The 20,580-nt window shown below is 40.0% G+C and overlaps 1 protein-coding gene across 1 annotated transcript in view; it reads left to right on the top strand.

The window, feature by feature from the left end:
* Positions 1 to 10,800, top strand: part of LOC131678741 (uncharacterized) — a 37,167-nt gene extending 26,367 nt beyond the window's left edge. Inside the window, exons 2-4 of the mRNA XM_058959026.1 lie at positions 8,773 to 9,216; positions 9,480 to 10,013; positions 10,073 to 10,800. Of these exons, the coding sequence (XP_058815009.1) occupies positions 8,773 to 9,216; positions 9,480 to 10,013; positions 10,073 to 10,492 (1,398 nt within the window). The 3' untranslated portion in view covers positions 10,493 to 10,800. The remainder of the gene's footprint in view (positions 1 to 8,772; positions 9,217 to 9,479; positions 10,014 to 10,072) is intronic.
* The last annotated feature ends 9,780 nt before the right edge of the window (positions 10,801 to 20,580 follow it).

Raw genomic sequence — 20,580 nt, 5'->3', positions numbered from 1 at the left:
TGATTGGATTTTGTAAAGATTCGGGGAGATTAATTAGAGTTATTTTTATGTGGTAGTAGAGTTGGGCATTTTCAATGAGATTATGTAATACAGTAGCTAAAACTAGAAGAGACAGGAAGAGCTAAATGCTTCGGGAAGATATTTGGGGGGTTGGGGTGATGCTCCTGGGTATAAGAGTCGGGCGAGAGATTAACGGCATAGGTTACAGACTCGGGTGGCCTACATCAGGAAGAATTATGTACTGGGACGCCGGGTGGTCCTCCTCGAGTCCACAGGGGTTCTTCCAGATGATTTCGTACGGCTCAGATGCGGATCGGAAAGACTTCGAGTTACGCGTGTGATGTTTGTGCTGCAGGTCCCGTGTTTGTTGTCTCATTCGACAGAGATGTTTGGTGCCGCCTTGGAGTCGCATCAAACCTTCGAGAGTGTATGGCACAAGCGGATGAGGGCACTTCTGAGAATAATAAGAAAAATAAAAGAAGCTGTTAAAGCTCTATATTGCTGGTTTTTAGGAAAGTGTATACGAGGTAAATATAGAGGAGATCGCGGCTTTCCATTACATCTCGAACCGGGACGTTGAGTGGTCTTCGTCGGGCCCGGAGGGTGTCCATTAGCCGAGATCTGGCGGAACTGTACTCGGTGCACGCCCAGACAATGTGCTCGATGTCGTGATAGCCGTCGCCACAAGCGCAGATACCACTATCCACGAGCCCAATACGCCAGAGATGTGCATTAGACTGGTTCAATTTTTGACTTTTAGCTCCACCAGGCTCTACTGATGCCTTTTATGGCCCTTAGTAACTGTGCAAATTTTGGTACCGATCGGTTGTATCTACGGACCCTCCAAAAATTTCAAGGTTTATATGGAAATTAGTATGGAAAATCGCTTAAAATTGAAAATAAATTCTTAAAAAATCACCTAATCAATCAATTCATGAGAACACTATATATTTCTAAAGAGCAAATGAGAACTCTACCATGGAAACCGGTGTTTTTTCGCGATATCGTGAGGGAACGCTGCTCGGTAGATCTTCTGTGCCGGGGCGGAATCCGAACAAACCTTCTTGGCGAAATCGAATATCCAACGGTTTGAATATTCCACGCTCTCATTAGTGTTATTTCGGTTTCGCATACGTCGGGCTTTTCCCCAAAGAGTGCTCATCGATGTTTCTCTCGTTATTCCGTCGACGAACTGGCGCCAGTAGCTACGTTTTGTCGTGACTAACGACTTACCTTTCAATATAGGGGCCCCTTTTCAAAATTTCGGAAGAAAAGTGATGTAAGATTTTGAACGCTTATATCTTTTGTTGTACTGAATGGATTTAATCAATTTCTTCGGCATTTTGTCGAATATATTTGTACCAATTTTGTATTAAATTTTGGAATATGTAGGACATTCATTATCAACGGAAAAATAGTGCTTTGAAAAATCTTTCGAAAACGACTCGGAAAAGTGAAAATTTTCAGCCCATCCCGCCGTCAAAATGGTGCTGCAAATGAACAATAAAATAATGAAAAGTTTATATATAGGTCCACTACATGTTTGTTCCTATGATTATTCGTATTGGGTTGCTTGACGAGAGCAATTGGTGGGGAAAAGCCGGCATATTAGTTTTGGTTAAGCCATTAGAAGCCGGACGGAAAGGAAAGGCTCATGCACGCCACGAGAACGAGCGGGAAAGCGATAGTAGTGCATATTAGCGAAAGCGTTACATACATTTTGAACCTTAATAACTTTTCTTCTACTAAACGGATTGCCAATCTTGTTTCATAAATCGGAAGGAAAACGTTCAACGCTTGCTAACGATACGTTGCTTGCTATATAAAATTTGTTTGAATAGTTCAAAAACTACTTTAAATGAGAATCAACATTAATGATAAAATCTATAAATAGGCGTGTCGCAGCTTTTCTCAAAGCCAGACGTGTGTAAGACGCAGTGCATAACAGACGTGCGTGGTCGTGAGAAGCTGCATCGGACGACCAATCAAATCGGCTACCACTGTAACTGTAACTCAAAGGCGGATCAGAATACATTAATCGAATATACTAGAAAGTTGCGCAGTTTTATCTAAACATATGTTTCTTTAACAGAAAAAAAATAAATTGGACATGTGTTACTGAATTTTTACCGATTCAAAGAAAAAAATCTCGGAAGAACTGAAGAAGATTTATTTTCTAAATTTTCAAACTTTTATACAATTGATAAAGTAACCCACTACATACTATATTTTTGCATACAGAATTACTGGAGAATGTCAATTATATGAATACGTTATGATTGAGCTGATTTTTTTGTTCAGCTACACTTGTGCCTAAATTTGCTGAAATAGATGCTATGGGTTCACTTGATCCCTTCAAATTTGTGGAGATTTGATCCCCTTCGCCATGCTTCATACACACCACTGAAAATAACCAAATTCACACCAGAGCAATTGAAGTCATTGTTGCCATAAAATAACAAAAAATACTGTCAAAAATGAACGCTTCATCGTACAGAAACATAACTGTAATTGTTTACTACAGTATACGTAGCAACCATGCATCCCACATTTGACGTTCCTCAACCATAATAACGACATTGCACAGAGATTTGGGGAATTCGTTAAAAAATCTTGTGAGAGATGCGTAATATGTAGTAACAAAAATAGTAATATGTAATCACAACAATTTAATCAATACCACAATACATTTATAACATTGAATGGGGTTAGGTACCTATTTTTGTTCTATTAGGGAGAATACCACATTATTTCATTATTAATTTTATTATTTCAGCTTCTTTGCTTTGTTATTAGGAGCCATTTTTTATTTCGATTATAGAGGTTTTAGCCTTAAGGTCATTCGCCTCTTATTAAGAGCCAATATAATAACAAAATTGTCTTGAGAATGGTGAATATCTTCTGTTTGAGCGCAGCAAAAACTCTAATCGAGTACCCCAATTATCGCAACACCATTTGAGCCAATGCGTTGAGCAAAGATGGCAGAAGCTGCTCTAACCAAAGGCTTCAGATGGGTAGGATGATAATAGAAAAAGGGTAAAAATAGGCTTACTACCCTACATGCTCTTTTAAACACGTTTTCAAAAAATAATCAAGTGTCCCCAAATTAGGGATCGAGTCTCCACTAATCAAAGAATTTTCCAGTTTTTTGTTGTTTTCCAAAAATGCTCATAGCTCATGTCCAGTATAATATTTCCATGTAATTTTTTTATGATTATCAGTCAACCCTAGAAACAATATAAAACTACAAAAAATACATAGTTTTTGTATCATTCCACGGAGTAGTATTGAAAAATAAAAAAGGGGATCAAGTCTCCTCAGTCTCCCCTATATGAAATTATTGACCTGTATTAAACGCGGAGAACTCGGTAATAAAATTGTTTTGCTGAATATACTAACGAACGGGATCCCCAGGAAAATATCGCTGAGCTCGGTGAATCGAACTTAATGCGTAAAATTTAGCCATTTGAAAGAGATACAAGCAGAATTTTAAGAATATGATCATCGAGGTTATGTCCCGGACATTAACCGCCCCTAGTTTTTCGCTAAGCGTGTTCATTTCTGTACCAAACAGATTCCGATGGTTGTTTCGAGAGATTTTAACATTGATATTTCAAAGCAAGAAAATTGTTCATTTCATGAATGAATGTCTCAACGAGCTTAGAATCCAGCGCATCCCCTACCAACGCAGACGCCAACAACAAAGGTTCTTTTCAGAACCCCCATAATTATTATAAAGAATAACTTGAAACACTCCACACATATTTCATTGAGTATCATTCGATTTGAATTACAAGTCAAACGAGTAGTCACGACACTCCGGTTATGTCCTAGACATTACCCACCCATCTTTTTTGGCTTTCATCAAACTCTTCATGCGCGTTTCCGCCATCGCGTACTGTCAGTAGCTAGCTGGCAGCTCGTCGTCCCGGAAGGTCTTATACGCGGCGGCCTACACGTCTGAGCAGTCTTTGTCCCACCATGGATTGGGAGGACGCCCTCGAGAGTTTGCGTCTGGTACGCGTTTAGTCTGAGCTTGCATCGCGGTATCGAGAATCAAGCCAGCCATGAACCCGTACTCTTCCTCTGGAGGAAGCTCTTGAGGTCATACGAAACATTGATTGTATTTGGTGGCCCCGAACCGTCAGCAATATTAATTACGATTGGCGTGGAGATCAGAGACTACCTTCCACTCCTTCCCTCTGCTCGACATCGCAATCTAACCGCAGCAGAGGGACAGGTCTAAGGCGCTCGGACGCGCTGGAGGGACCGGACTCCATGTCATTTCACCCGTGTTCAAAATGGTCATATTGAAGTTGTCGTAAAGCTCATGGAGTGAGATAGATCGATTGTCGCCATGAAGGCAACCCCATGCCGTACCGTGGGAGTTGAAGTCACATAAAACTAGCTTCGGTGCGGGGAGGAGTTGCGTCGGTAGCTAGCTGAGGCTCTAGGGGGATGTAGGTGGAAGCAATGCAAAGGTATTTGCCTTTAATTCTGGTTTGGTAAGCGACAAATTCATTGCCTGGTGTCGAGGGGAGGTCGACTCGATTGAAAGAATAGCAATTTTTGATCCCCAAAAGTACTCCTCCGTAAGAGTCTTCTCGATCCAAGCGAATAATATTAAAATCGTGGAAGTGTAGGTCTATTTCTGAAGTAAGCCGTGTCTTGCATAGTGCAAATGCATCGCATTTCGATTAAATCCGTGACCTTGTTCGATGAATTAGCCATCAAAGGATGCAATCGCTGAAAGGAGGGGCCATTTCGCAGTGAACTGCATTAAAAATGTTTTTACTGCGGGGAGAAAACTTATCAAGATGCTTTTAAGAGGGTCAGGAATATTTAGTGCTGTAAAAATATGGTCCACAATGTCAGAGAAATTTATTAGGCCAGCGTTTCTTTCTCTAGCTGAAATATGGGTTTTTGATGTTCCTGGAAGTGCTGGGAACTCCTTTTCTCAGGTTTCTGAGACCGAGAGCGATTGGTTTTGGTTTTGCACCAGTACTTCCTTGAGTAGTTATTTTAGGGGGGGGCTGAAGAGACACCTTCTGGTCTTTACGACGAAGCTTGAGAGAGGAAATGTTCCTCCTTTTTCTATTGCTTCTAGGTACAGCAGAAGATGTTCCCTCCTGGGGTTCATCACAGTGGCCTTCGTCAGTAGACAAGTTGGTATAGATGTTCGTAGAGACAGGTGGCGTAGCAGCATTTCTGCAAAAGATTGCTTAGAGCGTCCCTGAAGGGAACGCTTAGAATTCTTCTGGCGCTGTTTGTACGCGGAACATGTCGGGAGATCATGCGGGTTTCCCCCACAGTAGACACTTTTCGACATCGCTTCCATAGGAATCATCCACATGATTCCCACCGCATTTCCCACAACGAACCTTATTGCTACAATGCGAGGCTGTTTGTCCCGGCGAAGGTCACCCGATACGAGTCTGAGTTGACGTATGTTTTCTTCCCGTCAGCTGCAACCGATACTGAATGCAAACGTTTGCACTCCAGTATCTTCACTGGCTTAAGCATGGGGTCTTTGAAACAGCCAATCCCATATTTCGGCAGGTCTCCGCAACTCAGACTCGATTCGGAACTCGACCCCACTGATTTCAATCCTGTTAGCTGGAATATACACCATGTACTCCTTCGTAAAGGGCCCGTAGCAAGCAATATCATTTGCCTGATTTAAACTGTTAACAACCACCCCAAGCTTCTCAGGGCGAATTTTCGCTATTTCTGTCACGGCAAAATATCGATCCGTCAGAACTCGAGAAATCTGCAACAGATTCAAACACTTTTTATCTTTGGTCCAGAAGAAGATCACGAAGAGCCCGGTGGCCTAGCTTGGATATATTTTGAGCCGGGGAGCCGATTTTGTTTCGACGTCCATCTCACCTTGAGATGAGCTGCCATCAAGGGAAGTCATTTTTGCACGGGGCTATTGCCCAGGCACGTTAGTATGGGAACGAAGAAGGGGAAACGTATAAGATAATTGTACTTTACTGTGTGTATAACAGTATCAAGACGGCTTACTAGAAGAACACTGCTGCACTGGTCACTGGCCGGGTAATGGTACTCAGAAACAGATACACAAAAGAAGGGAAAAGAATGAAACCTCTACGAGGCGGAGAGTACGCAAGATAACCTTTAACGCGGATTAGCATTATTCTTTATCGCTATACACCACTCGGACTGGCAATAAACAGCGACCGAGCGCTCGAAAACGAATGACGCGAATGTTTTATCTTTTGTTTTTAATAAATAATATTTGCAAATTATTTATATTGTTTATGATTGATATAACATCAATACGTGATATTTAAAGAAAATTGTGATTATGTAAGTGTGTACTCTTTACATAATTGATTATTGCATATAAATCGGGCCTTTTGTTAATATCATGTACTTATGAAACACCTGAAATACTTTCACTTTCGGTTGGCTGAATAAACATACTTTCAGGAAGATATGGTAAAACCAAAGTTGAAAGATCAACTCCTTAACTTCGGATTCGCAGCAACATATTTCATTTGTACATCCTCAATAGTCATTTGAAATTAAAATATCAATTTTTGAAAAAATGCCCATTGTTTTGAAAATATTTTCATGTTCCCTTATATACACTACTTTAACAATAAAAATATTCGAATCTTCAAGGATTTCCCTACAAATTAAAAAAAAAGTTTCCAAATCGCTTAATTACAGCAAATGTTATTGAACGACGAAATACGGCGTGTGAGTCTAACCCAGTTGTGTAACTTTGTTGTAATACGGAAGTGGCCTAATCAAGGGTTAAATTACTTACCTACATTCTAAGTAAATAAATAACAACATTAATAAATAACGACCAATTTAAATACGTTTACTCCTGTCGAGATGGATCGAACCCGGTTTCAGACGTCAGATGACAAAGCAAGCAAAAAAAAAATACGTTTACCATTAGAGATGTGTCGCAACGGTAACAATATGAAATGCCCATATAAATCGGAAATTTTTTTTAAAAGGTGCATGAAAATTCAGAAAACAATTTGAATTTTTAGTACCAAGTGTCTTTCAAATGCATATAGCGTCGAAATTTGGTGTTATCTTGAATAAGCTAGATAAAGGACAAGATTTACTCTTGGGATACATTCGATCATGTCAACCATTTGTGTAGGTTGCTAACTTACGCTCAAATAAAATCCTGCAGCATTGTGGTCTGGACGCTGCCTGAACATTTTAAACTCAATTACAATATGGCTATTATTCAGCGTGCAGAGTATTATTCGAGTGATTTTTGTGAATTCGATTATCATACTTCATATCATCTGATATGTAATTGTCCTGAAATAATGCAATTGCGTATCCGAATTTTAGGCTTCCCATACATAAACGAACATGATCCAAAATTTAAGGATATGTTATTATTCTTATCGCGGTGCTTTATCAATAGAGTCCATTATTCCATTATTTTCCATTTCCCTACCATTGACTTCTATCTCGTGTTACCTTCCCATCAGGAAAATGAAATTATATGGAATCTTGATCTCCATGGGAAACGTGCCAATCGAGCTAATATATTCTGACTTATCAATCTAAATTTTTACGGTAATATATAGCAGTTGAAGCCAAATGCATCCGTTGCGTCCAACATGTTAAACCAAACACCTTTAAATCTCCCAATCAAGAGAACAAAATGAATCAGTTCTATAACAGATGCATAGGTTAAAGTAGTATTGTTAATTCCTTATTATTCCTTGTAGAAGGGCGACTTCGTAAAAATGGGAAATCGTACCACAAAAACAAACCCTATGAAAAATCACACGAAATAGAGTTTTTTCTGTTATTTATGGTTTATATAAAATAAAAGTATGTTTAGAGACATTAAGTCAATACACCGATTCATCTATAATGAGTACACATAATTTTGAATAGACACCGAAACATATTTCTTAGCTTGCATCACCGCAACGTCTAATCAACGCTTACACAATTCGATCAATTTGTGCGATAGATTTGCATAGCGTGAATCCCACGTGTTCAATATGGTGTATGCGTAATCAACAAAAGATTTTTTTCCGATTTTAGTTGGCCCTAAATGAACGTAATACAACCGACATAGGAGGAAAGCATTCTATTCACCGAAGTGGTTATTGTTCGTAGGTAATAATTACATAAAAAATATGTTTCGCCGGTGTGCATATATTTTTTCCCAAAGCATCGTCACTAAAGAAATGCTATATTGGCACGCAAAGAAAGCATCGCATGTATGTACAGCTATAAGAAAATACATCACTATTTGAATACCGAACCCCTTGCCTCCGCTACCCTCTCACTCTCTCGTTCCGAAGGTTTCGCTGATGATCTGGTGGATGAATCAGTTGCATACTCCATATAGGATATATGCCCTACCTTCTCATAGGTGGTATTTATTATCATTACTTCGCTGGTCGGTATAAACAATAGAGCTCATTTTCCAATTGACAGCCTTTCGGCTTGGGAAAACGTTATGCGTGTGCAATACTATAGCGTTATAATTATTTCCCTCTTCTCTATGTACACTCAAATTAACGCCAATTGTCGCCACATATGTCGATATGTTGACACTGTAACATTTTTGAAGAGGAACGCGCCATAATACACTTTAAAACGCTGTTTACAAAAACAAATATAGTTAACAGCGAATATCAATTTTTTACCCTCACGGAGATTTACTTTCGTTTTTACGCATCGAACAACATTAAATTTAATTTGAGCGCCAATTCATTTGTCATTTAATTTCTTTATTACTTCACACAGGTCACCCTCGGCATATTACTTCACATCATCGCTTTAGCGCGGGCTAAAGCCATCATCGACCAGAAAGCCGAGGAAACACAAAACAGCAATGTCCAACAGCAAACAATTGGCGCCCTGAAACGGTTAGGTTACGACTATCCGGCACCTGCTGTGCCCGTTAACTTTGACGAGCCCCAGATTCAGGCGGAACCGGTTCTGGATCACCTGCACGTGGAGCCCGTGGTGGACGATCACCTCCATCACCACGAGGAGCTTCACCACGAGGAGCACCATCACGAAGAGCATCAACACGATCCAGGATACTGGAAGAAGAAACTTATCTGGAAGGAAGGATGGAAGAAGATTTGGAAGCCTGGGAAGAAGCAGATTTGGAATCCTGACTGGAAGAAAATCTGGAAGCCCGTCTGGGTCCCGACGCAGATCCCCGTGTGGAAGGACATTCAGGTAGGATTAAGGTTTCAGATGGTTGAGAAGTTAAGGCCCGACTGAGACCTTCACAAGGATTGGACTTAGAATTGAAAGTTCACATGACCTTGTACGGTAAAAGAATAAATCAACAAATATCACAAATGACACTCAGGGTAGGTTACAATTACATGACTTTTCATATCTAATACGGAACAGTAGAACAGGGCACATGGTGATCGGTAAAAGATACTGCAAAATTATACTTTAATATGATTAACACTTATTGGTTTATACGGCAGGTACCAGCTTGGAAGCAAATCTGGAAACCGGTATGGAAGGAAATCCAGGTCCCAGCATGGAAAGAAATACAGGTACCGGATTGGAAGAAGATCTGGAAGCCAATCTGGGTTCCGATAAAGGTTCCCGCCTGGAAAGAGATTCAAGTCCCAGCCTGGAAGCAAATTTGGAAACCAGTTTGGAAGGAAATTCAAGTTCCTGATTGGAAAGAAATTCAAGTACCGGCGTGGAAGCAATACTGGTATCCAGCGTGGGTGAAGGTTGGAATTCCAGGGGAAAAGTTCTTGGGTAAGGACCACGATGGATGGGAGTACACCAGCCATGATCTGTGGAAGAAAAAGTTGGTGTGGAAGTCAGCGTGGAAAAAGATCTGGAAACCGGCGCAAAAACAAATTTGGCGTACCGAAAAGAAATTGGAATGGAAGGCCGCCTGGAAGCAGATTTGGCGTCCTGCTAAGAAACAAATATGGGTCGAGGATAAAAAGCTTGCATGGAAGGAAGCTTGGAAGCAAGTGTGGCGTACAGAGAAAAAACAGGTAAGTGTTTTCTGCTTCAACTGGACCGGGTATAATATTAAAAATAAAATCTTTTGTAGGTGTGGGTTCCCGAGAAGAAACTTGAATGGAAGGCTGCGTGGGTTCAGATTTGGAAACCAAGCAAAAAGTTGATTTGGGTACCGGACAAGAAACTTGAATGGAAGGAAGCCTGGAAACAAATATGGGTTCCTGGATGGAAAGAAATTTGGCTGCCGGCGTGGAAGCAGATCTGGAAACCAGTATGGATCTCTGAATGGTTCCCATCTCCAGATCATCACGAGCATCATCACGGCATCGAGCATGGTTGGGATCGAAAAGATGGTGCCGAGTCGAAGGTTGTCTTCAAGCGAAGTGAAACCGCCTCGGCTCAGCCCAAAGCAGTTGAAGCCGCACCGGAGGGTGCTGCCAACATTACACCAGCGGTAGTGAAAACCGACAGCACGGAAAATAAGTCCGAATTCCGGTTTCCCACATCTTAACTCTCGTTGAAAATTAGACTCTAAGACATTAAGCTTTAGCCTTCTCGTACACAAAGTCATCTAGTTTTTAACTAGAATTATCCCAGTATTTAAATAATCTAAGGTATGTGAGAACGTGTAAATATTACAAGGTAAAAGTGCAAGATCGGTGGAGTTACGGTTTTAGTTTCATCTGATAACAATACTCGTTTTCATCGTATCGCAAACACTACAAATTAGTGATATGTAATTGTGAAACATATCGTTCAAAACTACCAATCGTTCTACAAACTCGATCGAGCTGATGTAGTTCCGTGATCGCCATCCATTCATCCCTAGCATCTGTAGGATTATATTTTTTTCATCTTGCTTTGTGAACAATGATAATGATCGTTTAATTAAAAGAACTTGATACCACTTGAGGATTCAAAAACTGTAGTTTTGCTGTGGATGATAGAGAAACACACAATTTCCAGATTCTAAATACACTTAACAATTTTTTTTTAGATTCGGCATCAAATCAAAAAACTTCTCGACGGTATGAAATACGTGGTTTATCATACGTATTATCTTTAAAGTTCATTGATGATTGGAAAATTTCCAAGTCTGTGAACTATTTGACGATTTTTTTTAAACTTTTCGATAACAGTTCGATAGTTATTTTCTCTAGAAATAGTTAAATTTCACCATGAGAGCGAACCACTTCTAATACTAATTTAAGGGTATATGCCGTACAGAATTTTTCTACATTTTATAAATTATAACGATTGTTGATATCAGTTATGTAAAAGAGGCTACAAGCTTGTAATTTTTGGATCATGTTTCGCGTGCAGAAGCAGATGGAAATCGCCATTTTGAGCCCTTAATTTTTAATTTCACCCAGATACTATTTTTACGACGGTTTGCATATAATAAACGAATTTAACCATCAATCCGGCCTTTTCATTATTCCACAAAAAAATTAACAAACTTTGCCTTATTTGTGCTCAAAAGAAAGAGTCTCATACATTATTCAGTAACTTCATAATATCTTAATGCAACTGATTTCCTTGAATTACGTAGATGTGTTTTTGATGTAATGAAATCTAAAATCGGTTTAGTTTTGCCCCTAAAGTCCTAATATAGTAGCGCTCTTTATGAAACAATGCTATTGCAAGCATTTGAAAAATGGTATATGAAAAATAAAAATATTGAATTCTTGGTATCTCCATCACGATCATCCGTGAACGCATTTTAGCCATCTAAGCTTTTATTGGAGGCTACATAACAAGAAGACTGATATCTTTTCCCATGCCCCATACAGATGGGAAGCAAAAGAAATCACAACGCCTCTATTGTACGAAGCTAAGAAGCTTGACGTAAAATGTATGTGTTGGTGCATCACTATGAAAAGTATTACCTTTACCCGCAAGAGGTGTTGCTGTCGCTTTCTTCAGATTCTGGACTGCGTTGCCAGGCTTCTTGATATGCGGTTTTCGCTTTTATGCTAATGATAAGCATATAGCGTGAGATGATTTGCTTGGAAGTTATGTGCCTAAAGCACGTTCTGGTTTGACAATATCCATCATCTCTCAGAAACTAACCATTATTTACTCAATATTGCACAGTTCCCACCAAATCGAACTGCACAGTATGAAAGTGTGATGAATCAAAAGTATGATCAAAGGTGCAACTCCATCGACCTGACAAATTAATGACATAGAAAAGTTTTTACAGTTACGGTTTTTACAATAAATTTGATGGGAAAAGTTAATTTTTTGTCGATTTCATATCATTTCATTTGGCAACCGTGAAAAAAAGTGTGATAGCGAAGTGCATCAAAAATCCAACTTTCAAAGCAATAAGCAATATCATGTCTAGTCATCGATCGCACAAAATGTATGTATTAGAAGAAGAAAGGCTTTCTCTATTGAAGTTGTACCCAATGTGAATAACCAGATTTTACTCACTGTATGTTGTATGAGATCATAAGATTTTATCGCCTAAATGTATACATGTAGCCGTTACCGTTACTGTTGGAAATCTGTTATGAGCTTACCGTCACTTCATTATCGGTTGATTGAATGCCACATGCTGGTATCTAAAATTTATAGATGAACGTCATTTTTGAACGCACTAGTAACCGAACAGATCTCAGAAAGTATGAATATGAAAATCGAAATTTATTTGTACGTAATAAAGTTACAGAAAACGAACGAGAGAGCAATATCCATATAGAATCCACCACATTGGATTGAATTTACCGAGAATTTAGCTTTCGTCTGTGGGTTTTGCCAAACCGTAACAACAGACGCTACAGACTAATAATAAACCTTGATTAACGTAGTGAAACGATTTGTTTTTTCGGGTTCTTATATAGGGGAGGGTAAGCATAGATGGACCACGTGGATAGGTGAACCTGAACCACTAAGGATGAAACGTCACATCCTAGAAATATTTGTACACATCTTATTCGTGTTGTTAACGACCCAGTCAAGCATTCAAATGTGTCCGTTTTTTCCATTTTTATAGTTTATTACATACAATAAATAAACATATTACTATTATATGATCTTGGACGCAACTTTATTTTATTTTTATTATCACATTCAACTTGATTGTTTTCAAGTAACCGTACATTGCAGCACTCTGTCACAATCCAATACACAATCAAATCGATATGTCATAGAGTGTCAGTCAGAGTTAGCATATATCTTGAATTTAAAATATGATTTTGGTCTTATCTTTTTAAATGACAAGGTACACGCAGGGCAGCCGAGAGGGGATGGTGGGCAGAGCGTTTCCCCCTGGGCCCGGACTTTGAACAGAAGGAATGATTCATACAAATAATATTTCAATAATAATTCATTTGAAAATGTAATTAGAGTTTGAATATTGGTATCATTAATTAGGATAGCTTGCCTAAATTCTAAATTACAGCATGTCTCTAGAAGATCAAACATTTCATGGTATAAACAATATTGGTGATTTCATGAAATATTATGAGATGTTTTTGATTTCGTAAGCGTGCTGTAAATGAGAAAAAAATATATTTCTGTAAAAGAGCGTATTTTCGATTGTAGAAATTTTGACGACGTCGTAAGTGGATTTATGAACAATAACAAAATGAAGGTGTTGCAACTGATAAGGCCAAACAGAATGACAATCGTCTGAGCTCTCGATCGAAGCAGATCGTTTTCTTGTGCTGTGCGTGGAGTAAATCAGTATATATATATATATATATATATATATATATATATATATATATATATATATATATATATATATATATATATATATATATATATATATATATATATATATATATATATATATATATATATATATATATATATATATATATATATATATATATATATATATATATATATATATATATATATATATATATATATATATATATATACATTGTGAAGGTCAACCATTGTTTGAGACTGGCTTTGTTCGCCGGTGCCTGGGTTGGTGAAGTGAATAGTGGAATAACCGGACAAGCCGCTATATAAGCTAAGTATCTTTTTTTTTTCATTTCCCTTTTTCCCGATCGGTCGCTACTTCTTAGATCCCTTTCCCCTGAATATAAGTTTCATCTCTCGTTTACACCACGTGCTATCTTCGTGCCTAAATGGCCGAGGGCGAAGTAACATTGGATGGGAATATTCCCATGGATTTACCGGATAAACCAGAAATTACTTCCTCCCCTGATTCCCCCAGTCCTCCTCGTATTAAAACATACCCACCCAGTTTAAATGGGCCCTGGGTGGTCTATTTCCATCCCATCACGCCCATCACGAAATCGCTTAATATTTTAGAGATCTCACGGGAGCTGACTGCTAACTACCCGGCCGTAGCTCAGATAACACGTGTTAGAGCTAATAAGATACGCATATTAGTGAATGACCTCGACCAGGCAAATCAGATTGCTCGCAGCGAGCGTTTTACAAAGCAATTTAAGGCGTATGTACCTTGTTTGGCAGTGGAGATCGACGGGGTCGTCGCCGAACCGGGTTTGAAGTGCGAAGACGTGTTGAAGTACGGAGTTGATTGCTTTAAGGACCCCTCACTTCAACATGTGAAGATTCTGGAATGCAAGCAATTGTATTCAGCAAAAACTGAGAATAATAAGACAACTCATTCATTTGACTCGCTTCGGGTGACTTCCCCCCCCCCCCCACTATGTCATCCTGGATAAGGTTCGTCTACCTGTTCGCCTGTTTGTATCGTGGGTAATGAACTGCAGCAATTGCAAGCAGCTGGGCCACACAGCCACCTATTGTGGCAATAAGAAAAGGTGCGGCAAATGCGAGGGAGAGCATGAGGATGACGCTTGCGGTAGAGAAACTGAAAAGTGTATCTACTGCGGGGGTCTTCCGCATGATCTTAAATCATGCCCCGCGTACAAACAGCGCGGGGATAAAATTAGGCGCTCCCTTAAGGAACGCTCGAAGCGCTCTTATGCAGAAATTCTGTAGAATGCTTCTCCATCTGTCCCTTCCGAAAATTCCTTTGCTCTTTTGGCTGGCGCTGAGCAAGAATCTGACGACCCACAAGAGGGAACATCTTTGGTTAACCCACACACCTAGAAAAAACAGTGTAAATTTACGTCTCCTGACCCTGACATATACGAGCATCAAAAATGACTTAGTTTTACGTTTGATTTTAATTTTACATGACGTTTAATTTCGTAAATCATGTAATTTTACTCCACATACAGCGTTTGTTCTGAATGGTAGGAAGTGTAATTTTATGTTATTGCGCATGTAAAGTATATGTTTCATGTAAAATTAAACGGAACACGGTAATGTTCCGTCATTTAGTAAATTACGGTTTGTTGAATTGTGTCATGTTTGCAATTACGTCAACGATAAAATTCAGATTTTTTTGGTGTGCAGGGGAATCCAGGAAGAGGAGAAATCTAGCCTCCCCTAAATTGCGTCGTAAGGGTGCCAAGGTGTCGTCCACTCAGAGTGCGCCAACTAAAATCAATAAACCCAACGGAAGTGATGCACTAAAGCCGAAGCAATTTGCTCCAGGAGTTGGAAATTTTAATTCTAACAAAGAGTATCCACCACTTCCAGGGACACCAAAAACCCCAAGTGTCCCCTTTTTCAAACAGATACTCAGTCCAGTAGCGGACTAATGAAATTTTCTGACATAGTGGACTTTTTTATTATTTCGATTATAGAGGTTTTAACCTTAAGGTCATTCGCCTCTTCGGGTTAGAAAAATCTCTTATGAAAAATTTCTAACCCTATGTGCGGGGTTGGGACACGAACCCAGGTGCGCTGCGTACAAGGCAATCGATTTACCAATACGCTACGCACACCCACTCATAGTGGACTTAATTTTCACAGCTTTCAATGTTACTGATCCTCTTAAAAGCATTCTAGTGCATTTTCTCCCTATGGTGCAAACATTTTTGAAACAGTTGACTGCTAAATGGCCCCTCCTTGCAGCGATCGTATCCTTCGATGGCTAAGTCATCAAACGAGGTCACTGATTCGATCGCTGTCCTACAGTGGAATTGCAGAAGTATCCTCCCGAAAATCGATTCCTTCAAATTTTTACTAAACAGTTTAAAATGTGATGCTTTCGCATTATGTGAAACTTGGTTAATTTCCGATATAAATCTCAACTTCCACGACTTTAATATAATCCGTCTGGATCGAGAAAACCCTTATGGAGGAGTACTTTTGGGGATCAAAAAGTGCTATTCTTTCAATCGAATTAACATTGATTGGAAGAGTTACGCGACTGCGATATCCGTTAAAATCGATTCCACTCAAGAGCTTCCTCCGGAGGAAGAGTACAGGTTTTTGGCTGCCTTGATTCTCGACAGTGCGAATCAAGCTCAGACTAAACCAGTACCCAGCGCGAATACCCATGGACGGTCTCCCACCCCGTGGTTGGATAAAGAGTGCTCAGAGCTGTACGCGGAAAAGTCCACTGCATATAAGGCCATCCGGGAAGACCGGTTACCCGCTAGCTATCAACAGTACGCGTCGTTAGAAAGGCGAATGAAGAGTCTAATGAAAGCCAAAAAAACGCAGTTATTGGCGCCGGTTCGTCGACGGGTTAACGAGAGAAACAGCGATGAGCACTCTTTGGGGTACGGCTCGACGTATGCGTAACCGAAACAGTACCAACGAGAACGTGGAATATTCAAACCGTTGGATATTCGCTTTCGCCAAGAAGATCTATCCGGACTCTGTCCCGGTACAGAAAACGTACCATGCCGCGTCTCCTCACGATACCGCAAACGAAACACCGTTTTCGATAGTGGAGTTCTCACTTGCTCTCTTTTCATGCAACGATAACGCCCCAGGGTTAGACAGAATAAAATTCAACTTGCTGAAGAATTTGCCTGACACTGCAAAAAGGCACTTGTTGAACTTATTTAACAAGTTTCTTGAGGGTAATATTGTCCCTCATGACTGGAGGCAAGTGAAGGTCATCGCCATCCAAAAACCAGGAAAACCAGCCTCCGACCACAACTCGTATCGACCGATTGCAATGCTGCCCTGTGTTCGGAAGTTGTTCGAGAAAATGAGCTTGTTTCGCCTCGACAATAGGGTTGAAGCAAATGGCTTACAGTCAGATACACAATTTGGCTTCCGCAAAGGCAAAGGGACGAACGATTGCCTTGCGTTGCTTTCGACAGAAATCCAAATGGCCTATGCTAACAAAAAGCAGATGGCATCAGTCTTCTTGGATATTAAGGGGGCTTTTGACTCAGTTTCTATCAACATTCTGTCAGAGAAGCTGCACCAGCATGGTCTTTCACCAATTTTAAATAATTTTTTTGCTAAACCTGTTGTCGGAAAAGCACATGCACTTTTCGCATGTCGATTTAACAACATCGCGATTTAGCTAAATAGGTCTTCCCCAGGGCTCATGTCTAAGTCCCCTACTCTACAATTTTTACGTGAATAACATTGACGATTGTCTTGCCAATTCATGCACGCTAAGGCAACTTGCAGACGACGGGGTGGTCTCTGTTACAGGGCCCAAAGCTGCCGACTTGCAAGGACCATTACAAGATACCTTGGACAATTTGTCTGCTTGGGCTCTTCAGCTGGGTATCGAGTTCTCCACGGAGAAAACAGAGCTGGTTGTTTTTTCTAGGAAGCGTAAGCAAGCGCAACTCAAGCTTCTATTAATGGGTGTAACGATCAATCAGGTCGACTCTAATGGTACCTGGGGATGTCACATTAGGTATCTGAAACAAATATGCCAACAAAGGATCAATTTTCTCCGGACAATAACTGGAACATGGTGGGGTGCCCACCCAGGAGACCTGATTAGGTTATACCAAACAACGATATTGTCGGTGATGGACTACGCTCCGCTGCGAACATATACTTCATCAAACTGGAGAGAATCCAGTATCGTATCGACTGGAGAGAATCCAGTTCAGTATCGACTACATGGCACAGAGCATTAATCCTTCTTCGTATACTCCCAACCGTGTTCGTTTCCTAGATACTTCTGATTCTACTGTATTCTTCGACACATCCATGAAGGAAGAGTTTCGTGGAATCCCGGACCACATACGCCCGCAAGTGATTCCCAATATTTTTTATAATAAATTCCGAGAAGTCGATTGCGACAAAATGTTTAACGCTGGCGGATCAAATCTCGATGGGTCCACTGGCTTCGGTATCTTCAATAATACTATCACCGATTCATTCAAGCTCAATGATCCTGCTTCAGTTTACGTCGCAGAATTAGCTGCAATTCAGTACACCCTTGGGATCATCGACACTCTGCCAACAGATCACTACTTCATCATTTCGGACAGCCTCAGCTCTATCGAGGCTCTTCGTGCGATGAAGCCCAAAAAGCAATTCCCATATTTCCTGGGGAAGATACGAGAGTCCTTGTGTACGTTATCTGAAAAATCTTATCTGATTACCTTTGTTTGGGTCCCCTCTCATTGCTCTATCCCAGGCAATGAAAAGGCCGACTCATTAGCAAAGGTGGGTGCATTAAATGGTGATATATACGAAAGACCAATCTGCTTTAACGAATTTTTTAGTATTTGTCGTCAGCGGACGCTCAACAGTTGGCAAACCTCGTGGAGTAATGGGGAACTAGGACGATGGCTACATTCGATTATCCCAAAGGTATCAACGAAGCCTTGGTTCAGAGGAATGGATGTGGGTCGGGATTATATTCGTGTAATGTCCCGACTTATGTCCAACCACTACACCTTAGATGCGCATTTGCGGCGTGTTGGGCTTGCGGAGAGTAGTCTGTGCGCTTGTGACGAGGGCTATCACGACATCGAGCACGTTGTCTGGGTATGCGCCGGGTATTTGGACGCCAGGTCTCAGTTAAAGGATTCCCTTCGGGCCCGAGGTAGACCACCCAATGTCCCAGTCCGAGATATGCTAGCAAATCGTGATTTCCCCTATATGTCCCTTATTTATACTTTCATAAAAACGATAAATATCCCAATTTACCCCCTCTCTTTTTATTTCTCGTTTTTAGAAGCTTCCTCCTGCCATGTGGAACCGATCAGCTCCAGACACTACGGAAACTGAACCGAGAGCGACTCGAGGTCCGATGACTTTTGAAGGATTCCTCGCGGGTCCGAAGAATACCATCCGCCAATCCGACCTACTAGATTGAGGCGCTAATTGGTTTCGCTGAACTCCTGTTTGTCCGAAAGTTGCAAGTTTTGCTCTTCTCTCCCGGTCACCATCTACGCCTTCTCTCCCCTGTCCTTGATACAACTGCTTCTACACCGATTTTGGAAATAATCCCCCCTCTGAATATCTTGACCGACCATAAGTCTCCGATAAAAAATCAAATTTGCATTCCGTATTCCTAGTTTTAAGATATTTGAAATTTTATCTCTTTGTTAAAACTATTGTCCCCCATCTTGTAAATAGAATTGTATCCCTAGTTTTAAAAAACCGGTGAAATTTTTCATAAATATTTGTTCCCCCTTTGTGTACCAAACTATATTGATAGTTTTAAGATAACTGTAAATATTTCCTAAAAAACTATTACTATTGAATTCCTTGTTTTAAAATTTAAAAAAAAAATTTTTTTTGCTCCCTCTCTTGTATATAGAATCTTATTTCTAGTCTTAAGATAGCTGTAAAATTTTTCTCTTTTATAAAAAAAATATTTCAACATTGTAACCTCCTAGTTTTAAAATATCCAAAATGTAAAAATAAAAGAATTTGGCACCGCCAAGCTAACGCATTTGTGCCTATCAAATAAACGAAATGAATAAAAAAAATGTAGGTGGCTGGGTTCTACTACCGATGGTAGGAAACAATGTGATATTCGTTTATGCTTGACGTTCAACGAACACCACTCAACGAAAATATCCAGGACACACGGAAGTTCCATGCAGTATAGCATGTTGTTGATGACCTTGAATATTTTTGTATCGCGAGCATAAAATAAACGGAAGTTAGCAAAGTAGCGAATCAACATCATTAATGAAAATTGAAAACAGAAACGGTTCCAAGTTGCTGCCTTGTGAAATACCTGACAGATTCGAAAAATGTCCCGAGGTGGATGATTCAATTTTCACGCAGACAGTGCGGTTCGATAACTATGACCTGAACCGTGCAACGATAGCCGAAGACAAGCCTAACCTATTTAACGTTTCATGCTGAATTCCGTGATTAACTCTATCGAAAGCAGCCTTGCGTTTAATTTTAGTAATTTTTACAGTAGGCAAAAAGTTCGTCGTACATTATGATCTCGAGCAATTTAAGCAACTGATCCTAGATATTGGTCATCATAAAAATGTAGAGAGCGCCGTTTAAAACTTGTTATACGTGTTTGTAAATTTATTTAAACCACAGTATCCTCATAATGACTTAAATCCTAACATTATTTTGTACATTGGACATGCTAAAACCATGTCTAGATATCTACAACTAAAAATTAAAAAAAAAACATTTCTTTAATTACCAAATTTCAGTACACAATCATCCATTTCTAATTCGCCCAAACCCTTCAGTGCTTCACCCAACCTGGCGGAGGTTTCGGAATCGGAACCCACTCGGTTACCTGCACTGGCCCCCACACGTGCTTCCATATGCCGACGTAGATTTTCTTCTCCTGCCACGATTTCACCCAGCGAG

Source organism: Topomyia yanbarensis, chromosome 2, assembly GCF_030247195.1.
Source record: "Topomyia yanbarensis strain Yona2022 chromosome 2, ASM3024719v1, whole genome shotgun sequence".
Taxonomy (NCBI): Eukaryota; Metazoa; Arthropoda; class Insecta; order Diptera; family Culicidae; genus Topomyia; species Topomyia yanbarensis.
This window is presented reverse-complemented; position numbering and strand designations above follow the sequence as displayed.